Source organism: Limulus polyphemus, unplaced genomic scaffold, assembly GCF_000517525.1.
Source record: "Limulus polyphemus unplaced genomic scaffold, Limulus_polyphemus-2.1.2 Scaffold540, whole genome shotgun sequence".
Taxonomy (NCBI): Eukaryota; Metazoa; Arthropoda; class Merostomata; order Xiphosura; family Limulidae; genus Limulus; species Limulus polyphemus.
In genome coordinates this window covers 520,474-543,147 of record NW_013666150.1, presented here as the reverse complement: position 1 = coordinate 543,147, position 22,674 = coordinate 520,474, and the positions used below count along the sequence as shown (strand labels likewise).

The 22,674-nt window shown below is 32.3% G+C and overlaps 2 protein-coding genes across 2 annotated transcripts in view; both read right to left on the bottom strand.

Moving 5' to 3' along the window:
- Positions 1 to 785: 785 nt before the first annotated feature.
- Positions 786 to 20,512, bottom strand: LOC111085665 (genetic suppressor element 1-like). Its single transcript, XM_022385351.1, has 5 exons — positions 20,424 to 20,512; positions 3,991 to 4,182; positions 3,502 to 3,660; positions 2,577 to 2,680; positions 786 to 2,214 (listed from the first exon to the last, which is right to left on the bottom strand). Exons 2-5 carry the CDS (start codon positions 4,067 to 4,069, stop codon positions 2,119 to 2,121), a joined length of 438 nt encoding a protein of 145 aa, XP_022241059.1. The 5' UTR covers positions 4,070 to 4,182; positions 20,424 to 20,512; the 3' UTR covers positions 786 to 2,118.
- The window catches only part of LOC106458976 (genetic suppressor element 1-like), a 29,758-nt gene continuing 11,534 nt past the window's right edge, over positions 4,451 to 22,674 (bottom strand). Inside the window, exons 3-14 of the mRNA XM_022385336.1 lie at positions 20,541 to 20,713; positions 19,931 to 20,115; positions 19,390 to 19,563; positions 18,873 to 19,049; positions 16,099 to 16,217; positions 15,278 to 15,495; positions 13,786 to 14,553; positions 10,111 to 10,162; positions 9,378 to 9,593; positions 7,299 to 7,403; positions 4,925 to 4,995; positions 4,451 to 4,585 (exon numbers count right to left, since the gene is read on the bottom strand). Of these exons, the coding sequence (XP_022241044.1) occupies positions 4,451 to 4,585; positions 4,925 to 4,995; positions 7,299 to 7,403; positions 9,378 to 9,593; positions 10,111 to 10,162; positions 13,786 to 14,553; positions 15,278 to 15,495; positions 16,099 to 16,217; positions 18,873 to 19,049; positions 19,390 to 19,563; positions 19,931 to 20,115; positions 20,541 to 20,713 (2,393 nt within the window). The remainder of the gene's footprint in view (positions 4,586 to 4,924; positions 4,996 to 7,298; positions 7,404 to 9,377; positions 9,594 to 10,110; positions 10,163 to 13,785; positions 14,554 to 15,277; positions 15,496 to 16,098; positions 16,218 to 18,872; positions 19,050 to 19,389; positions 19,564 to 19,930; positions 20,116 to 20,540; positions 20,714 to 22,674) is intronic.

Genomic DNA, 22,674 nt, shown 5'->3' with positions numbered 1-22,674 from the left:
AAATACTTGGAAGTTCATTTATCTCTCAGTAGATGGAGAAAAAATTAAGAAAAAATACTTGGAAGTTCAGTTATCTCTCAATACAGGGGTCACCAACCTTTTTTCACAGCGGGTCATATAACTGAGAGAATGACGAGCACGGGCCTCATAACCGTTTTCTTCAATACAATACAGTGAATACACAAAAAATAAAGACAACAAACATGTTTATTTTCTTACTTGTAAACGTATATGTGAACTCTCTACTGAGTAAAAGAGATTTTCAAACAAGACATTTATTTAGAGTTGCATGGAGCATGTGTGAACTTGAATTTGATAGACGTTAATATAGCATAGCATTTTATTAATTTTAAATTACTCTTGTTTTTGCATTTACACTTTCTAGTAACACTGGGACTACCAAGTGTTCTAAGGTGTTTTGTAAAAAACTAAGACTCTTTGAGGTGGTGGTTAATTTTTGTTGGAGACAGATTTATGAACATACTGATTTTTTTTGTTTTTTCAGTTTATAGTTACATTCAGTGTTGTCAGGGCTAAATTGGTTATCTGTATATTATGAAAATTTTTGGTATTTAGTTTTTCCTTTAAAATACCTTACAGTATAATCAAGGTTTAAAACTATCATTTGGTACTAAAAATTGTGTTAATAAAAATTATTAAACTTGTATTATGATAGTGGACTTCATATTAAGCCTGAACCCACAATTCTATACAAGTTTAAAAACTGACAGAAAGTAAATTATATACATTATATACACACTAATAAAATCCACACACAAGTGAGCTAAGAACAGTGCTACAGATTTATTAGGTTGTTACTGATATATATTGACATTCTTACTGCTTCCTTGACCTCTTCAGTACACATTGAACCTAGTTTGTTAGTGTTTTTACACAGTGCAAACAAAAAATGGGCACTTGTAATGGAAAATTTTTAAATACATTGCAATTAAAATTTGTTATACACAAATATGTATCTAATATCTGATATAATCACAATAAAATTTCAGGTACCTCAAAATTTTATTATTGTATTTTGTATGTTAAATTGAATTTTAGAAAGAAGTCCAGATGCTCCAACTGATGAAATTACCAGAGTGGATACAACTATTGAGTCACTTCAATAACTACAGGATTTACAAAACTACCAGTCTAACTTACATTTAGTTTTTCTAGATGGTATGTTATTAAGTCCTTTTTATCACAATTTTACCAGAGAAGTTTTGTAATTTTGTATTATTTAACATGACTTTTTGAATTGTATGTAAAACTCACTTTTTTTCTAATGGTTTTTCTTTACTTCAAAATTCCATAGTTGCATTTAGTTCAGAACTAAATGGCAGCACACAATTATAGTTTCTACAAAGAGGAGGTAGCCATTAAGCTAAACAAAAAATTTAGAAATATAGGTACAGCTGAGTGTTCTACTTGTATAATTTCATCCTTAAAATCAATGCAGAGATAAAATTATTACATAGTTACCATTATCAAAATTATATAAACTTTCCCAGTAGAAGGAAGTTCTACATAGAAAGAAGAGTTATTTTTAATAAATTATTTAGTTAAGTTCCCTTGTATTTTGTTTATTACAAAAATGCTTTATATAGTAAATACTTAAATTTAACTACAACAGAAATTTCTAAGCACAAATAACACTCCACACATGATTAAAAGATAGTAAAAAAAAAGGCAAAAGTCTTTGAGATTTGTATAAAAAAGTTTGCACCAAAATTGTATATGAAAAAGAAAACCAGTACAAGAATAAGTTATTATTCCCTTCTCTCCTTGAAGTGTTGGTCCTTCACAAATGATAACACAGTAGCTATGGTGAAGCAATAAATAACTTTGTCAATAAGTGTCACACTACCATGCTACTTCATTTCATCAAGAAAAAATAAATTATTTTTTTTAAATTACAGCAATTTCTAGAGCACAAACACAAAACAAGGCTAGAACAAGACTACCCTGTCAAGTAATGGAATTGTGTAAATATATGATGAGATGAAAGTAAGATTTTTACAGTGGTAGTCTTCTTTTCCCACTGTTTACTTGAAACACTAGTCTGGAAATGCAATCACGTTATGCAGGTCCAAAATAACACTTGACACAATTTGGATACTACCTCATCAGCTGCAGAGTCCTTTTTAAGTAGTCAATTGCAGCCTGATGGCCGTGTCTTTCTTCATCTAGTCGATACTTTAATTGTAGAAGTTCCTATGATAAAAGATAAAGATTTCTTGTATAAAATATGTATATATCTCTAACATAACTGTTTTATCTAATGAACAGAGGTAGCAGTTACTGTATAATAAATGTATGTAATTATATTATGCTTCAGTGATTTACAAACATTTTTCAATAACATAGTGTCATCCTAGAAAGAAAAATACCCTTCAGCTGTGTTAATTGTGTGACAAACTACTCTCACTCTCACCAACATAGAACAAAATATGTAGAGCATTTATCAATATCTGAAAGATGGGGTATTTCTGTAGTGATAATCACCAGACAGTTTCAATTCTATATATTCTAGGTACAAGTTAGTATTACCACTAATAAATGAAAAACAAACTTACAGTCATTTGATAATGGAGCCTCTCTGCATTATTGTTAGCATCTTGGTTTTTCCTCTGTAAATAATGGCACCTTTCTACCAGAAACTCTTGTTCTTGCTTTTGTTCTGGGAATTCAATGAACAATTTTAAATCTGTTGTGAGTGACCTAATTTATTATTTTGCACTGCAAACTCTCTCAAACAATTCTTGATATAAATGACATAGTTAAAACTTAATGGACAACATATTTGAAATCACGTTGCAGTGCAACAGTGCAAAAAAATTACGAGACAGATACAATATCTAAACCGTCTATAAACTGACCACTTTTTGGTTAATTTGAGTTAGCTAGCCATAGAATTTCCTTTTCAAGACATTATGATAAGAACCTAAAAAACAACAAAGATTTGAATTTTTATCTCAACCCATTTAATCTTGGTGCTCTAAAATTCCAACAGTTACTGTAAGCTTTAAAAGCAGTTAGGTGTGACATGTGAATTTCTTACTTCATTAAATATGAAAATCCAATAGTTTGAACCAGCACTGCAGGTTTTGCAGCTTGCAACTGCTCTTTAATTGAACACAAAGATATTGTTTTTCGTCATACATTTTACTTTCTCAGAATTTCAAGTACTGCCTGTGAAGCTCCAAGTTACATCAGCATTTGAAAAGATTTGTAGTAACTGGAATTTTCTCAACAGAAAACTTTTTTTTTGTAAGAAGCTTATTCTATCTTTATTTAAAACTACTACAGAACTGTAACAATTCAGCATTGTTTTACGAAATCCATTAAATGTTAAATATTCTGTATAAAGTTAATATTACGAAGTGAACGTTATTATGAAGTTTCTGTCATAAAGATTGTTCAAAAAGTTCCTAGTGAAGGCAAGAAAATGTCCAATAAAAATACTGTTTGATAAAATAAAACATAAATCCTTAATTTCACCTCTTAAGTAATTTTCATAGACTTCCATTATCACTTCAATACCGGGCCAATGGTACTTCTCAGCCTTTTCCCGATAACTTATCATTTCAGGAAAGTCCAGAGTTGGAGGTGAACTGATCCCTGTCCTTTTCTTTGCTGACCACTGGCGATTTTGCCCAGCTGTATATATAAAGAGTTTAGGTTTTTTTTAAAGAAGTTGAATAATTCATTCACACACAGCAAGGGTCAATTTATTGTGAAACAATTAATTGCACTGTAGGTACTTGACTTAATTATTTCACATTGTACTGTATTTTAATATCTGCAGAAAGCTTTAACATGAAACATTCATATTTACAAAGTATGTCAAAAATTTTTTTTTAAGGCAACTGGCACATATAAAGATGAATAGTTTGCTAGGCCTAAAAGGATTCTAATAATATATTTTTGATGTACTTAAAATCTTAAAAAGGTTTACTAATAGGATACTTTCAAGTTTTAATGACTTACCTAACTGTTGCTGGGTGGTTTCTAACACTGACTTGTGAAACTCCTGTACAAAATCTTTGGCTAGCTTTTCGTGTTTCATGCCTGATGTTTTATGTACAGAGACCACTTTCTGGCTTTTAGAATCACTGTCTTGTCCAGGAGAAGGATTGGAGTAACGAGGAATTGCACTGACAGCTGAGTGGACATCTTGCTCTGTATGACATGTAAAAATCAAATATAAATCTCTACATACAAAACTTTTTAAGTTGAATGACCTAGAATAGTTTTCATTTGCTTTAATTATTATCATTACCAGAATGTTGTAACATTTTAATATCTTTTTTTTTAAACATCAGCTTCTTGTGGACTTAAGATGAACTACTTTAACTGTATAGAAAGTTTTCTTTTAATAATTGGGTATATAAACAGCTTGGTAAGAACATCTGTTCACTAAAAGTACTACATTCTTTACAGGCACGCTTCATCCTCTGGTTAATAAAAGCCAGTTCTGTGAAAATTCTTCTACATATATTTCATTGTAGCATTTTGAAATTCCATGTACTATATCAAATGTCACGTACTCCCAAAATGTTATATATCCTAAATGAAGCTTCAGCTCAAGAAGATTACAACCCTCCTCTTAAAATAACAGCTGCTACTAAACTCCATGTATCTTTCTCAAATCTTCAAACCAGTGGTATGTGTGTTCTGTTTTTAGGCACTGTCGAAATAATTTAATTCTACGTAATTAGCAAAAATGGAAGCATACTTGCAAATTATATGGGCTTGTGTTTGTTTAGTTTCAGTAAAGACTAACTTTTTTCTCCCATAAATTGATACCTAATTTCTTCGACCACTTCAACTGTAAAATGTTTAGCTTTTATGTAGTCATAATTTTAGATATGGTAAGAACATCAAACCAGCAGTAAACATTTGTGTTTAATAGTTTAAATACTGATTGGTTAGGACTAGGCTGTAATCTTCGTTTTTTGCTTCTCATTGGTAACCTCTCCAATGAAGTTATTTCTAATTTAACAGTGAAAATTGCATAAGCAGAAGTTACATCATTGAAATCTCAAAATAAGATGTGCACATAAATTGCAAACAAATATTTATTTTTTCATAAAATATGCAACCACAATGACTAAGTTATCAATATAACAACATAAATGTTGTAATTGAAACTATAATAAAATTTTCCTTTAAAGAAAAGTGCATTTTCTCCTCATTTACATTATTTCTAAATTTGAGCATTCTGAAGTACAGATAAAAAATTACACCTATGATATTTTACAAGCCACTCCAAAGGTCACATATATATTACTAGACCAGTAATGTAACACTAGGAGGGATGACATCTCAACAGTTTTGTATCTACTTGCACATGAAATTAAGTCTTATGGTATTGCTTCCTAGAACAAAACGAAATTTTCTCCCTCTGAAATACAACAAATAAATATGTTAAGATACAAAAATACATATAATTTCATACAGAAAAAAACAATGAAATGCTGATATTTGAAGTTAAAATATACTGTTCATTGCTCATGTAACATTATCTCGAGCCCCCCAGTGGCACAGTAGTATGTATGCAAACTTACAACACTAGATACCGGGTTTCGATACCTGTGGTGGGCAAAGCACAGAAATCCCATTGTGCAGCTTTGTGCTTAACTTCAAACAAACAAACATCCCAAACATTTTTATTTAAAAAGTGGCAACACCCAGTTAGTATTTTTTTAATTCATTGGTAAGTATGTATTATGCACAGTATCCAGTGTACTGTATATCTACTTTTCAAATGTTTTAAATGAAGTTATCAGAATCTGCCAGTAATATATGGCTTGCATCTGGACTAATCTATAATTTCTGTTATACAGGTTATGTAACGTTAAATACATTTTCAAAAGGCTTATTATTTACATAAGAAACAATAAAGTTCAATTTTTTCAAATAATTTGTGTTAGCAGGACATGAGGCATGCAAAGAACTATAAAATTAAACTTGTTAATACAATTTGCGTAGGATTGTTGCCAAAACTGAAGATGAAGGAAACAAAGTATTGTAAATATGGTGACCAATTGGTTGTTTTTTTCGTTGCTGTTTAATTTAAAAGAAAATTGAGTTGAGTGTTTTATCATGGTAACATATGCATATTCAATTTAGTACTGAGGTAAGTAGTCCCAAATAATTAGTGCTGCATATATTTCCTTTATTTAAAATTCTAAATTCCCAATCTGAACATAACTTTATGATATGAGTGCACAAGTAATTTTTTTGTCAGAAAAGGTTGTTAAATACTTTTCCCAAATGCAATCAATTTCTGGTGGCATCACACTACCTATGAATGCTAAACAATGTCAAAATGTAGTTCTTGTACAGATTTCTATCAGTTATGGTTGTCATATGACTCACTGATTTGCATATTGAAAATTATTTAAATATCGAAAATAATATTCATTTTTTTCTATCACGTAAGAATTTTTTACAAATCAGGAAGAAACAAAACCTCTTACTTAGATCAAATTATTACTTCATTTACCACAATAAATATTTTTTATTATTATGTTTCTTAACAAAAATACAAACAAACAGAAGAAAAGGGAAGAACATTGACTGTCAAACAAATATGCATCCTCATTCATCCTGATTTGTTTTGTGAAATCCACGTCTTTTAGTCTCAAAATTACATGTTGTAGTCTTTCTATTATGTATTGTGTTATGACATTTTGTGAAAAATCTGTACGCGATGGAGAAAAATGGATATCATTTTTGGATTCAGCTACAGGAATTACTGTAGAACAGATAAAACTAAAACCATCGCAGGCCTGTGTTATCAATGGATTGCTCATGAAATCATAGAATTCTGTAATTGCTCACTACTTTTATGATATATATTGAGCTTTTTGTACTGACATGATCATTTGTTTTTTTCCTTTTCAAGCCAATATAAAATAAATAATTGAATATATGGTTGTCTAATATAATACCTCCTTTGAGGTAATCACAAATATGTAGCTATATTGTATACATGAGTGTAAGCTCTTTATGAACAATTCATATATGCGTATATATATGTATATATTCATTAGATAAATATCTTTCCTAGAATTCTACTCTGGAATTAAAGAATCCATTACAATAATTTTAAAATTGTCTTTGTATTTAAGTAAATATAAGCTACTACTATACATGTGTATGGTAATATTATAGAGCTGATGATTAAAATTATTAATATGTATTTTAATACAGTGCCCTACTGCCAAATAAATCTACTATACTTGCTAGTACAAGTCATATAAATAATATCAAAGTTAGGCCCACATTACCTGGTTTTCTGTCACGGACTTTGGCCTTCTTTTGACATTTAGACTTTAATTTTTGCTTTTGACGAACTCTGCCTTCTTCAGTTACTTTCCACTTTCTCTCAATCTCTGTATGTAGAAAACACAATACTTTAGATCTTTTCATAAGTAGAGATAGATCTGACAGGAGGAATAACTAGTAACTAAAGGGGGTTTCATTTGTTATAAATTAAGTTTCACTCGCCAAACTAATATATGAATGTTAGTTCCAAATGAGATGGTTCCTAAACTAAACTAAGCCTTTAATGTATTAAGGTGGTTCACATAGCTAAAGTAATCCATATGTTAATTATGGTAGTTCAAGTAAATAAATTAGTCCTTGTATTCAAGTGGTTCCAAAGGCTAAGCTAGTATTGTATTAATGTGGTATGAAATGCTAAGTTAGTTCTTGTATCAAAGTAGTTTCAAATTCTACAACATTTCTTCTATAAGGATGCTTCAAAATCCTAAGCTAGTCCTTTAATTATTAAAGAGAACTGTAAAATTTTATCAGTAGTTATGCACAAAACTACAAATAAAAAACTGACATTGAAAGAAATAACTAAAAAAAGTATTTGTAAGAAAGAATATTTGTGAATCAAAAATGTAAACCTTTTAAATGGTCTTGTTCTCTTCCTGTCCATTGGTCATATCTCAAAAGAGCAATCCATCATGATTTTCACTTAATTGTCTTGTGTTCTTACTATATTTTTTCGATTCAAACTTGAAATATCCATATTAATAAACAAATAACTTTTTATTTTACCAAGATTAATAATTGTTTTTAAAGAAAAAAATTGCAATATGTAACCTTGCTTCATTTTCTGCTTTTTGCCTCATAACATTTAAGGACAACAAGGGACCTGTTGGTCCATCTAAGTTTTCCCATCCACTAAACAATTGAAAAAAAAATCTTAAAGCCAGCCCTAATCAATCAAAATTACAGTTTCCACAATGTCTGAAAACAACCCATTTCAAAAATCACCTACTACTCCGTTAGAAAAAACAAACTACTTTAACTGAAGATAACTCCTATCCTGCCAAAGTCTATGATTGTGCTTCCTGGTCCTACCATTTTCAGCATTAAGTACCCCCCAAAAAAAAGATGCATTGACATGTTAAGTTCTCTTAACAATCTTAAACACATGAATCAGGTCCCATCTAATGTTTCTTTTTACAAGATAAAATAATTTCAGAAACATTAACCTGTCCTAGTATGACAACCTTTCCATTCCAGGTATCATCCTAGTAGCCCTCCTCTGAACCCTTTCTAAAAATTCAATGTCTCTCCTGAAGTAAAGAGCAAGACTGAACACAATATTCCAAATGTGGCCTAACCAACAACTTATACAATGGTATAGCCTCATTAGACTTGTATTCAGTATTCCTGTACATACAACCTTAAATCTTATTTGCCCTACCATTAACAGCAGCACACTGCTTAGATGGCTTAAGAAACTGATCAACAAGAAAGGACTTCCAGTTGGGTTATGTGAACAAGGTTATTACTCTAGATTATTTATAAGGTTCCACTGCTGTTTGTTTCACTTTTCCAATTTTAGATGTTGCCAATGTGGTTATACAATTTTTACTTACTAATACTTTAGATAGCCTAAATCATATCAAAGCATCCATACAATTAGAATTAGACAGTTTAATACATCCTTGTGCAAGTCAATTGCTCATAGACAATTATGATGTTCTTTTATTTTTAGTTATTTCATTTGGAATCTTTTCTTCTTGTTATTTACCAGGGTAATGTATAAGAAAATTTTATACTAAAAATACAGTTTAGCATTGTTATTTGAACTTTGTATAAATCAGCATAAAAAAACTGCTTCCATAAGTGTTTTCAATGAAAGTAAATAAATACCATTAACATCATCAAAATTCTATGAACAAATACAATACCTGACTACCATAATTAATGAATTCGATATTATTTGGATAATTTGAGCCATGAGGTAAAAAAAAGTATTATAGATAAAAAAATAACTCATTAACCTGTTAGATGGTATTTAACATGGTCATTGTAAAACATTTTTCATAAACGTTACTCCTTACCTATCTTCTCCTGAAAAGTTGTTAACTTCAAAGCAAGGAACTGTAAAAATTTAACTTTATGTGGAAAGTCAGCAGCAAAACATAGTTCTTCAGAAGTGATATTTGTTGTTAGTGGCAATGGAGAACACTCTCTACTGGTGTTATTGCTGTCTAGAGGGAAAACTGGTCGTTCTTGTAAAACTTTTCTCCCTTGAAGATATTTAGCAAACTCTAGCTCTGCAAAGAAATTCCAAAATATTTTTTTTCATCTGTATAAATGTATGTAAATTATTACAGTTTTATAAATGAAATATCAAGTGAGATGGAAAGTTTCTAAAAAACTAACCAATCTTTCACAACTGTTATGAAAACTTCTTATGTAACTGTATATAAAAATAGTAACTTTACTTACAAAATGTAACAAGTAGAAATCACAAACTATGTGGTTGGAATTTTATTATAAACTTTATTTTCATTCAGAGTTTCATATTAATAATATTTAAAGAAATGTAATTTTAATTATTTTTCATGAAAGTATTTAATACACATCATTTGTGTAGGTCTATAAAAAGGTTGTGTGTCACAAACATTGATCACTTTTAAACACTAGATTAACACAACATGGTTATCATTATACTAGTTAGTTCAGACACTAGTTAGTGTACAGCATTTTAGTATACAATGCTGTAAATACAAGGTTATATAAGCTGACTGCATTCCAATAAAAAGAACTGTTTCATATACTAATAAATACCTTGTTTTTTCTGATGAGTTGTCAAACCAACTGTATCAAGAAATTCAAGTTTCTGAAAAATTTAAACATAAAATACATGTACCAGCTTAAAAAATTATAATTTAACATTAAGTTGGTGACATAGTAACAAAAATTAAATGTCACTAACCTTGCTTTTAGATTTAAAGAAATAATAACTGCCTATATGCAACACTTAATGTAATAAATATTTTGAATAAATTATTAATAAAAATGTTTGTTAGATGCCTAAAAGAAACTATAATCTGTCTTAAGAGAATGAACTTGAAGAAACTGAATTATCCAACAAATCACACCCCAAATTTTATTAAGTGCCTATAAAATGAAACAGTACTGTCCATATTTACATTTTCACAATAATAACAAATGTAATTATTCATAATAATTCATGTATGAGATATGAAAATTAATTAGTACACTCTGGGAACTTCAAAGTATGTTCTGCATTTAGCATAAAACACTTTGCTGAGATGATCCGTGCCTGAGAAACAATTTTGTTCGATTTAGTAGCCAAACCACACTCTTGATAATTCACTTGAGAACAAATTTGTTACTAAAAATGTTGTAACACCCATATTTATGTAAGCTTGGTTCATTACACTAGTTTTAGTGTTTTATTATTTATTACCAATTGTTTTTGAAAAGAGATTGAGAAGAACTCTTAAATTGAGGAACTCCCAAAATGTAGCCTTGAGATCAAAATTCTGAGTCAATATTGAGTATTGTGTAAATTTGAAAACATATATTTCTTAGAAGTGATTAAATAGATATAATCATAAAATGTGAAAAACACAAAATAACCAATGTCACAAAGCTTTTTTTTTTGGCCCATCATATCCGACAACTGAAGGCCTAATCCAATAAATAAACACAACTCAGAATACATAAAACATAAGTGTGACTGGGAATTAGGCTAAATTCGACTGAGTGTTATTTTGGGGAAGTTAGTGGGGAAAAATATACATATAAAATTTAAAAAAGAAAACTATAGGTTTCTTTTACACCAGCCCTCACATTAGATAGTAGATTTTTTTGTGGAACAAGTTCTGTGAATACTATAATTTTATCAATAAATTTTAAATTTGTCAACATGTCACTTATGAAATAACACAGATATCAGTTTGTGAATTATATTTTTCATAAACTCATAAGAATTAGAAAAATAAAACTAAGGTAAGTCAAAACAGTGGCTAGGAACTGGGAAGTTGCAAGGACTCCCAAACTCCTCTCGAGGAAAGGAGGGGGTAAAAGGCATTAGGGAGTCTGGAGAAATGTCACACAGGAGAAAGTGCATTGGGTGACCATGAAACCCTATTTTGAAAAACAAACCACTCCTGATTCATTCAATCAAAGAAGTGGCAGGGATGGGCAAGCCGTCCCCTTCTGCTTTACTCATGACAGTCAATGAGTGATGGTCTGCCTAGTAATTACCAGAATTCGACATATTGAGAAACAGATATGTATATATATATATATATACACACCCCTAGTGATCTTGTGGAACACCCCGTCTCAACAGTGTGTGTTATCACCATAAAGGTATTCGGTGTGGGTTTATAGGAAAGCATACCTGACCAGGCAACACTCACCACTGAGTGAAATCTGAATATATATATTGAAAAAAAGGAGGCCTCTGAAAAAAATACTAGAAAAAGATGCTAACACAAGTTAGGGTTGAACCAAAGCATGTAAAATCGCCACAGGAGGTACACAATATCCACCAGAGAAAGCCACAGACAGATAGTGTATGTAGAAAGCAACAAAGTTATGGTGAGTAGTCCATGTTCCAGCCTGGATGATCTCCGCCAGAGGATGAATAAAACAAGCAGCTAGAGACATGGTGATATATCGATTCTGATAAGAAGAGACACAATAAAGATGACTCCCTTCCAAGGAGAGGGAAGAGTAAGCCAATCTGTAAGGGTTATGGAGAAGAGGGCATGTGCCACAGAAAGGTTCCAGGGATTAAACAAATGGGAACCCCGAAAGGAAGCTATATGAGCTACATAGCACTGCAGAGCCTGCTCAGGACACAGACATCAATCCAGATCAGGCCGGGAATAAATATGGGAAATGGAAGGGATGGAGATGGGAGCAAAGGCAGAATCACCCTCACAGGCAGCAGAGGTCTTGAGAAGGATGGAACGGTCCAGTATAGCACAATATATGTACTACAATAAAAAGGTAAAGGAAACATCGATCACAAAGGTCAGACCTATGACAATGGCAAGCCAGGAGGAGAAGAAAATAGATTTAGAGGGAAAGATGATACAAGGAACATGAAGCCAAAGGTTCAAAAGGGAGGTTTGGAAAGGGCAAAAAGGACAACAGTGAGATTCCAATCAGTCACAAGAAAAGCACAGTGAGGACGAAGAACATGAAAAGACTGGAACAGGAGGGAAAGGATCGGAATGGCAAGATGGAAGATGTCCAAATAAGATTGATGGATAAGAAAAAGAGACAGAAGGAGGAGCAGAGAAATGTGACAATTTTAAAGGCCTCAGGAATCAAGGCTGAGCCAGGCACAAGGGAGCCACCAAGAGAACTCGACACTGAGTGGTGTGGATGAGGGAGATTACTTTGCTGAGGAGACAAATAATTGGGAAGACATAAATGTGAAGGCCCCTCCATTCCTGACTGAAGGCATCTACCCTGAAGGGTTGAGGAACCAGAGACCAAAAAGACAGCAGTTTGTTGTTCAGATGGGTGGCATATACATCTATGTACAGGGTTCCCAGATGAAAGCATAACCACCAGAAAACTGTACTTTAAATTTGTTCTTACTTATAACTTATAAGCCTCCCAATTAAATGGACTAGAAATGTACCATACTACAGTGCATCTAAGCCTAACATCTAGACTTGCTCATGTTGTAATAGGGTTTCTCATCTTTGTAGGTTGTTTCATATCCAATCTGTCCTCAAATCCATTAAAAAAACAAAAAACAGAAATGCTACATTGACAGTCTAAGCTAATTGTTCACCATAGTTTGAAAGTTGCAGCCATTTTAGACAATGGAAAGGTGAAAATTACTCATTTGTTACCAACTTGTGTGGATGTGATAACTGATCTGCAACAATATTTAAAGTACCGGGAATATGGCAAGACAAGAGCTGTATCCAGTGCACACAGGCCCAGAATAGGAGCTCCAGAGTACAAAAACAAAGGGACGTAGATTTGGTAGCCCCTTGTCTGGTAATGTATGAGACCACTATGGAGTTGTTGGAATGCACCATAACCACCTTCACCCTCAGAAGATGGAGGAAAAGATACAGCTAAGAGCTCCAAAACATTGACATTAAGCCCAGATGCAACCAACTCCCAGGATATGCAAGTCTGGACAAAGAGGTGGAAGAGGAACACCAGCTGTTATATTTATATTGTTATATAAAACAGTACAGAGGAAGCCAGCTAATCTAGGAAAGTGTGTAGTGTTCCTATTGGTGGAGGGTTGTCACATGCTAAATGAGCAGCTCGAACTAAAGGCAAGTGCATCAAGCAAGAAAATTTATTTAAATGCATTAGAGGGCAGTGGAAGATCCTAAAAAGCTATTGTGTGAGCAGAGTTATTTAATGGAATTATGTATTACATATACCACATTTTGGCTTAAATTTCTTCAAGAAACAACAGATAACTATAAAGGAAAACAGACATACCTTTGGACTGAGATCAAGTGATAAGGGGGGTCCTTTGGTAATAATCAAAATTTCTTTTAAACAGTTTTCCTCATTTTCTGATTCCACCTCATCATCACTGTCTCCACATTTACCTGCCAACCTGGCCTTCTGAAGTTTCTCCCACTCTAAATCAAGCTTACTGACAAGTCCAGACCACTGACTGGTGCAGCCTGTTATTGCTGCTTGAGTATTACAACCAGCTTTTTGAACTTGCACATTAGGAATAACTTGTTGTGTTAAGTCTCTGCCGATAGCCTCAGTTTTCAATACAGAGGTATCCAAGTGATTTTCAAACATAGTCTGAGCCTTGTTTACAGTCAGGTTTGTAATGATCTCTCCTAATGTTGATTTTGGTTCACTTAAGGTGCTACTGAAATTGGATTTATGAGGAGTTAGGACTCTTGGAGGAACAGCCCCTGTCTTACACATTTCAGCTTGTGAATGGGGACTATTATCAGCAGATATAACACTCTTCCTCTCCTGGTTGAGGAGAGTCAACCTATCCAGTGGTTCTAGTCTTGAGGAATAGGTTGTTGGTTTTAGCATCAATCTTTCTGAATGTATTGGATGGCTAGAGCTTGGTAAAGATGAGCTTCGTGAATAACTTACATCCATAGTTGGGGAAATGGGACCTTGTCTTCTCTGAGAAATGGAATGATTTTTATTATAATTTTTATCTCTGAAGATAGACTGAAGCTCACTCATTACTGGCCTTCTTCCTGTCATTGCCAAAGGCTGCTGTAACTCCTAATAAAAACAAACTTATATCATATAAGAACACTAAACTTTTTCTTTTAAGCACATAAATAAATTTCTTTGTTTATCATACGATATCACATAGAATATTTCCTACTATCTTCAAGTTGATTAATGGGTGACTTGTACATTCTAACTGCATTTGATAAACAAATTGTTATAAAAATGTCGAATTTTAGCAGCTTTAAGACTCCTTTAATACTTAAAAATTGTCTACAAATATAACATTTTTTTTTTACCAAACCCATACCTTCACCATAATATAACTAAAAAATACTAACAAGATAACTGACTTACAATCAAGCATAGGCAATTTAAATCAAAATAAACTGTTTTGATAAACAAATTGACCTAATATTGCAAAGATATTTCTACATAAGAGTAAAGTCTATACTTATTTATCTCCTATTTCTTCACTAAGTAACTGTTTTAAAATATACACTGTTCCATTATACTGTTGGAATTTGATATCATTTGTGACAATTATTAAGAACATGTTGTTTGACCTTTAAATTGTACCAGCTGTTAGTTGTATTAAAACTACTTTTGTGATCGGGAAAGAGTTAATATCTTGAAAAAATCGTAAGGCAAAATGTCAAGGTAAGTCATTTTTTCATAAGTAACTAGTTGTTCCTTTTCAGTTAAACATGTTTACACTACACTACCATAATTTATACAATTATTTTCTGACTGTATTCTGCCAATGAGCTAATACCTGCTGTAAATATATGGAGTGGTTAAATCCTAATTCTTCCTGTGGACTTTTGGCCTGTGAACATTGCGATACTATCTGATGATGAGAATCCCACTTATTAGTGTTTTGATTGCTGCATCTGACAAGATTAAGGGGTGTAGAGGAGGCTGCAACAGGTGGAGAGGAATGTTTGTTGGAGTGTTCACGTGGGGTTCCATAGGTGATGGATCCAGGATGGCCTAAGAAATCACAATATTCAGTATTACAAACAAGTATTGGTGTCAAAGGAAAGTTAATTCCAAATATATAATGATGGAATTATTGCAATGAGTAGTATTTCAAGAACTTATTGGAGGCTCTAGTTCATCAAACTTATAAAATTTTATATGAAATTTGAATATTAATCTTTCAAAATAAAAAAAGTGTCATACGATAAAACTGACTTGTGAACACAAGCATTTATAAACTGTGTAGATTGCTATTAAATCTTTTGCATACATAAATCAATTTTGGATCAGAAACAATTAGTCATCCAAAATCTATAAATAGCACACTGTTTATAGATTTTGGATTACTATTTGTCTATATTGGAAAATAAAGATGATATTTTCATTTAATTACATATTTCATTATGTTTTTCGTTGCCAATGGACAACCACAGCACTGGAAAGTTTATCCAACTATAATTAATTATATCAAAGAACTTTTAGTACATGTATGGAAAGATCATATAAATACTTATAAACTTGGTTATCGTAAATTTAAAACATTACAATCAGGTTTGATAAAAATGTTTGACTTAACAAACAACAGATGACTTAATACAAATACAAAAATACTACCTGGTGATTCAGAATTTCTGGACAATGTCACAGGTAATGGACTTTGAATAACTTGACTGGTAAGCTCTCTGGAAGAATGTCTAAAGAGTTCCTGTCCCCGATTCTCTGCATATTTAGCCCTAGGTTAAAAAGAATATCCATGTCTTTAAAAATAGATTCTTTAACAGGTACAAGCATGAGAAGTTGTATATGAGTGTCTTCAAAAATATTCCAAATAACTATGAATTCAAATTGATTTCTAAGAATTTAGTCCCACAAATAAATTATGTTTTCTAAATAGTCTTGTGAATGACAAGATGTAACTGAGCAATTTTTTATCATTGTTACTTCTTGTGTTATTTCAAAAGAAATTATTTGATGTAGCAGAATATGAATGTTTTATTAAACAGAGCAGAAAGAATTTTTAAAATATTATTATTCCTTATCTTAAAATGATTATTTTACAAAATTATTTCTGCACAATAAAACAATAAATCCATAAATTTCCAATTATCTTGAAGTCACTTCTGGAGAGTCACCAATCATGTATAAACTAATAATAACTGGCAAGAAAATATACAAACTTGAAATAAGAAAAAAATCTTGCTCTCACCAGAGCCAGCCAACATGACTAAAAAAAAAATTAATTTTATTAAAGTTGCTAAAATTTTTGATTGCTAAAAATTTCTAAAAGGGGCAAATAAATACCAAGAAAATATACTGATAGTTAAATTAAGAATGTCATGATGCTTAAAAGAAAACTTAAAATGAAAACCCAGAAATACCACAATTAAGTGTGTCTGTTTACAGGCCTATGATCAGTCACAAATACAGATATGAATATGTTATGTTAAAATGATTTTAAATGTGCAAATCAGCAAGTCACTTGACAACCACAACTGATATAAAGTCACAATGGAACGACATGAATCAGAACTACATTTTGATACTGTTTGGCATTTCATAGGTAGTGTGATGCTACCAAAAATTTGTCATTTTCAGGAAGATATGTAATAGCCCTTTCCAAAACAAAATATTCATACACTCAAATCATAAAGATATGTTCAGACCAGAGATTTATAACTTCCAAGATGGAGATATCCCTTTTAATTAATGGCATTGGTAAACAAGGAATATGGATCAAATTAGGGCATCAAACCCATCCAGAAAGAGACCTGAAACAAGTCATTCCCCAACCATGATAAACATATGAAAATCCACAAACAGAAAGGTCAGTGACAAAAGTCATCAACATGCCCCAGGCAACAGTATCCAGCATAAGCAAGAAGGATCTCCATCTTAAAACAAGACCAATATGGTATGAGTTCACCAAGATAATGCATCCAGTCATGCCACCTGTTCAACTGCCACACACCTTAAAGCAGCTGGAGAATGGAATGAGTATTCATGCTATTCCATGTGAATAAATACTGGAAAATGCAATTGTGTAATTAAACTGTTGAAACAGGCACAGGGAAACCATTATCCTTGTACAATAGATGGACTATAGAAAGTATGAAGAAAGGAGTGTTGAGCCTAAGACAAGAAAGCCTTATGACAGAGCCTTTGGCAATGGAAACTATGCTTCAGGGCTATTGTCAAGATGCACAGTTGTCAGAAAAAGCAAGATTGGATATTGTGAGGCTCCAAAATCTTTTTATATAATGTCCTTAACCTCTGTACACAAGATGACAACTACAAGTAAAACATTCAAAGTGAGAAACTGACCTGAAGCAAAATATTACAAATTTGTTTAGCAAAACTTAGGATTTGTTACTCTAAATGTTATTTATATTACTAAAATTTTGTTTTACAATCTATGTTTTCAGTGTTACCATACAAAAAAACTCTGCACTCTTCACAAGTAAGATTACCCTCAGACAAGATAAGATTTGTTGAAGAAGAACTAATTAGAACCACTACCAAAGATGCTTCAGTTTTTTGATATCATGTCAATTAACAAAATGTGGAAGATACATAACAATGAAGACTTTGAACCTAATATTTTTTTTAAGGGAACTTTAAACATTCATATATACTTTTAAGCAAAATAATAACTTTTGAGGTTTACATGAAATTTAAAAGTAAAGAAGCCTTTTACATCCTCCTAAGTGGTAATATGTTCAATTAATCTAGTATAGGAGGTAGCAAAACCAGAATACCCCTCTTAAAACTATTGAAATAAATTACTTGAATCAATTTATAACAGGAGAGACCCTGGACAAGTGGTTAACACTCAAGTTTTCCTGTCAAGAAGACCCAGAATCAAATCTGGGCCACTACCACCACAGGACTTCCTTGAAGACAGCAATAGATTTGCAGCAAAAGTGTTGAATTTAACTGGTGAGTAATTAGTATCTAGTAATAATAATGAAAATAGTAACTAATTAATAATGAGACGTGACAACAATCAATATCTGATCATCACATTCTTAATATATGTACTTAAAAGTTTCAAAGGTCATATACATTTTTCTAAAGGATCTTTTTTTGAGCTATTTTGTACTTTAGAAGCAATAAAAAAAAAGTGATATTCAGTAATCCTTCACAAATAATACTGTTTAACTTAAACATCTCATACTGGCACCAATTAATAACAAATATGATACTACTTGTTACAACTATCTTTCAGTGTTTTGAATAAAAATTTCCATGCTTTAGTAATTCAGGTACAAGAATGATTATCATAGCTTTAGAAACTCAAACATTAGAATATAGCTGTGCATATGAAACAGCATTAAATATTTAAACAGTTGTCATAGTTATAAAATATCTGTTACCAAGAAAGCACACACCTTTCATGGATAGTAAAGAGACCACTAGGAGATGCAACTCTGATGGACTGTCCCAAAATTTCTGGTGGATAAGGACTTCTAGCAACAAATGGGAGTACACTTGCCGATGAAGAAGGTATGTGAGTCGTGGTGTTTCTGAGCATTCCATAATGATCTACATATGTTGCATCTTCTAACCTGTTATTCCCAATGTAGAACATAATACTGTTAGAATAACAATTTCTCTTCATTATAATACAAGAACAACAGTAAATGCAATATTATACAAGAGTGATAAATTCAGTGATTACTGAAAGAATAAACAATATTTATTATAGAAGTTTAACTTAGTGTTCTAATCAAATGATTTTAAACCTCTTCTGTGATTACTAAACATTGGACAATTTATGATATTCTTTAATCCTCATATATAAAGAGCAAATGAAAAGAATTGAACACAAAATACTCAATATTGGCATTAGTAATAAAATGGAATAAAACTGGAAAACCTGTTGAGATACACAGATGCACAAAGTACCTGTAAGTTTGATGTGAAAATGATGGAGGAGGGGGTAAAAAGGTTGGTTGATAAGGATATGGCATAGCATGTTCATATGATGAAATGGAGTTTCGAGCCCTGTCAAAATTTCTGTAGAGTTGAAATCCACTGGAAGATGCATGGCTTTCTTCACTATCTCTTCCCACTTCAGGTCTAGTAGCAAAAAAGTCACAGAAGATATAAATTAATCGAATAACATTAAAAAGAAGTAGATATTCAGCCAGAAACTTGAAATATAAATTTATCTTTACAAAAACAATAAACTTGTAACATAATTTGATTTTGTGTAAAACAACTAAAACATAGCTTTTATATTTCAGCTTTAAGAAAAATTTAATGAAAAACAATGATCTCAGATATTTCTGTGTATTTTCTTCTTCCATGTAATTCTTTCTGAAAGAGTTTGAATCATTTATCAAGACTTTGAAGCTTATGATATTTACAATTCAGCTAAATCAAATTTGAGATCTAATGACATGTAAAGAACAGTTCATCTATAAAATACTAAATTAAACCAAACCTTTGATGGGATGATGGAGGACGTCTGCCAGTGTCATTGTTCTCATAATACATTTCTTCTCTTTTAATGTTATAAAGACCACTTTTTATTGTTTTAGGGGAGGATTGATCCATTTTGAGACTTACTGGCTCCATCAAATTCATGCTAGTTCTGCCACCCTGTGAGTATCTTGAGAACTCTGCATCCTAACAATTAGAAGTATGCAACATTACTATATTTTTAAACAGTCAGGTAATGGTTTTAAGGATCAGACATGGTTTAGTTACTGATGGAAAGAAATGTGTCCATGAGATTACTTGAATTCATATCATAATATGGAATTAACTAATAATACAGAAATCTATGTTCATGCTTAACCGTAGCTGTCCATTCAAAGGACTTTCAGTTTACACCAGTTGAAATCAATTATAGGCATTTTTGAGATATAGCAAGTTTTAAAAAAAAATCTTTTTTCATTATAAATAAAGAATATTGCACAAAAGTGCTTTAAAACCACTTGTTTGACCTAGATTTAAAATGAATAGATGTATACAACTGAGCTAACAGCTACTTACGTACCACTATAGTGTAACATAACCATTTTAAACCTCAATGTCACAACAAAATTTACCTTGTTCCTACTCTCAACTGAATGGTTGACATAGTTTAATACAGGAGTGATGCTGACTGGCACTGAAGGGATGGCAGATTTAGATGACTGGCCACTGGTCAAACTATGATGCTTTGGTGTAACTGACTGATGAGGGGGTAATGGAGTGGACACAGAGCTGACAGATGAAACAGCTGTTTCCAAGAAACACGTACATAAAATCAATTCAGGACATCATCTCAATTCTGAAACTAGTCTTAAGAACAAATCAAAGTTGACAACACAGACAAATTCTACTCAAACTCTACAATCAGTTTCTTCCTACCAAACATCCAAATCCAGATTATGATCCCTTACTGAAAGACAGAGTTTGGATACAAATTTAAATAGTACAGGAATTAAACAAATTACAACATTGAAAATATAGTTTACAACACTGCCCCTCCTGAAATGTGAAAGCCTTTGAACAATCCTAATACAAAAATAAAACTTAGCTAAATTGTCCATTCACCAAGCCTTTTTTATTGTAGTTTTCCTTTCCTTGGGTCATGGCACACATATGGCCTTTTGTCTTTGGGCTTCACTTACTGTCCTGTCACTTGGGAAGTTCTTGCTGGGCAGTTGGTTGAGTGAATCCACTGGTGGCTCTATCGTTGTTGGTCCTCTGGAAATGGTTCTCAACAGGAACCCAGAACTCTTCAGCTAGTTACATTTCCACTAACAGATTTTTTTCTAAAATTACCCAGTTGGCTCTTCTCTCCCCAACATACTTCCATAAGTAATCACAGTGGATATCCTTTGGCTTGGATCACCTGTTCTTCGGGTTTCTTTTCAGTATATCATATGGCCATTCTCAACACTTGCTTAACTTTGGAGTTTATCCTTTTTATACAATCTTATCAGCATTAACATCATAGTGACTTTTCATTTTATTGCTAAATGATTTATGACTTTCCTGGGTAAAGTCATGTATGACCTCATTGGTGTTCCTCAGTCCCTCTGCATATTCTGAACAAGACTGCTGGCCACATGAGTGTTCTCCAAATGAGAGTACAAAAAGTCCAATGGCACTTTAAGTTCTCTCCAAAACATCAGTGGTGATGGTGTGTTGCCTGTAGCTTCATATATGCTGTACAACAACCCATCGGTAACAGTGGAAGATCTTGATCCCACATTTTCTGATACTCGTCCACATAAATGGATAATTGTTTTAACAATGTACACTTGCATCTCTCTACCACACAATCAGAAGATGAATGAAGGGCTACTGTTCTTGTCTTTTTGATCCCAAAGATCCAAAACATTTCCACATACAAGGCTAATTTAAAATTCTATCTCTGATCTGAGTGAAGTTCTTCAGACATGCCAAATCTTGAAACAAATTCATTAACGAGTTTCCTTTCTAAAGTTTCTGCTTCCTGATTAGGAGCAGCATATGCTTCTGGCCATTCTGTGAAATAATCCATCATAACCATGATGTATTTATTCCCACTATTACTTTATGGCAGAGTACCAAGCACATCAACAGCAACTATCTCCAGTGATACTCCAACACAATACTTTTGTAGTTGCCCATGAACCTTTTTGCTCACAGCACTGTTTACGTTTTATGCCAATTCTCTAACAAATCTCCAGCATGCACCCCAATAGAAGTGTTCTTAATTGTCTTCTTAACACCTAAGTGTCTAGCCATTGGAACACTGTGGAGACTGAATGCTTCAGTGTGTAGACTGTGGAAATAACAACTGTATTTATTGTTTCTGGCCACTGATATCTTCCAATTTCTGACATAACAAGCCTTCTTCTAAACATTATGAATCACTCTGTGCCCAATACATCTTTATCTTTAGGATTTAGGGAGCAATTCTTTGCCAAAAGAGGTCTTTATCCTCTATTCTTGATCAACTGAGGAATGTTATATCTTGGATTATACTCTGGTGTACTTTAAGTTGGTCTTCTTTACTACCTTATGCTTCCTTCTTTTCACAGTATTTACACTCTCCATTAACACATGGTCTTTGGGAAAATGCATAAGCATTTACAATGTTCTGTCCAGGGTAATGCATAAGGATCTTCAAGAGTTGGGTACACTAATAAAAGAGTAGTGGTCAATTCTTTCTTCAGTTTGTTGAATGATTATTTACAATCAACAGTC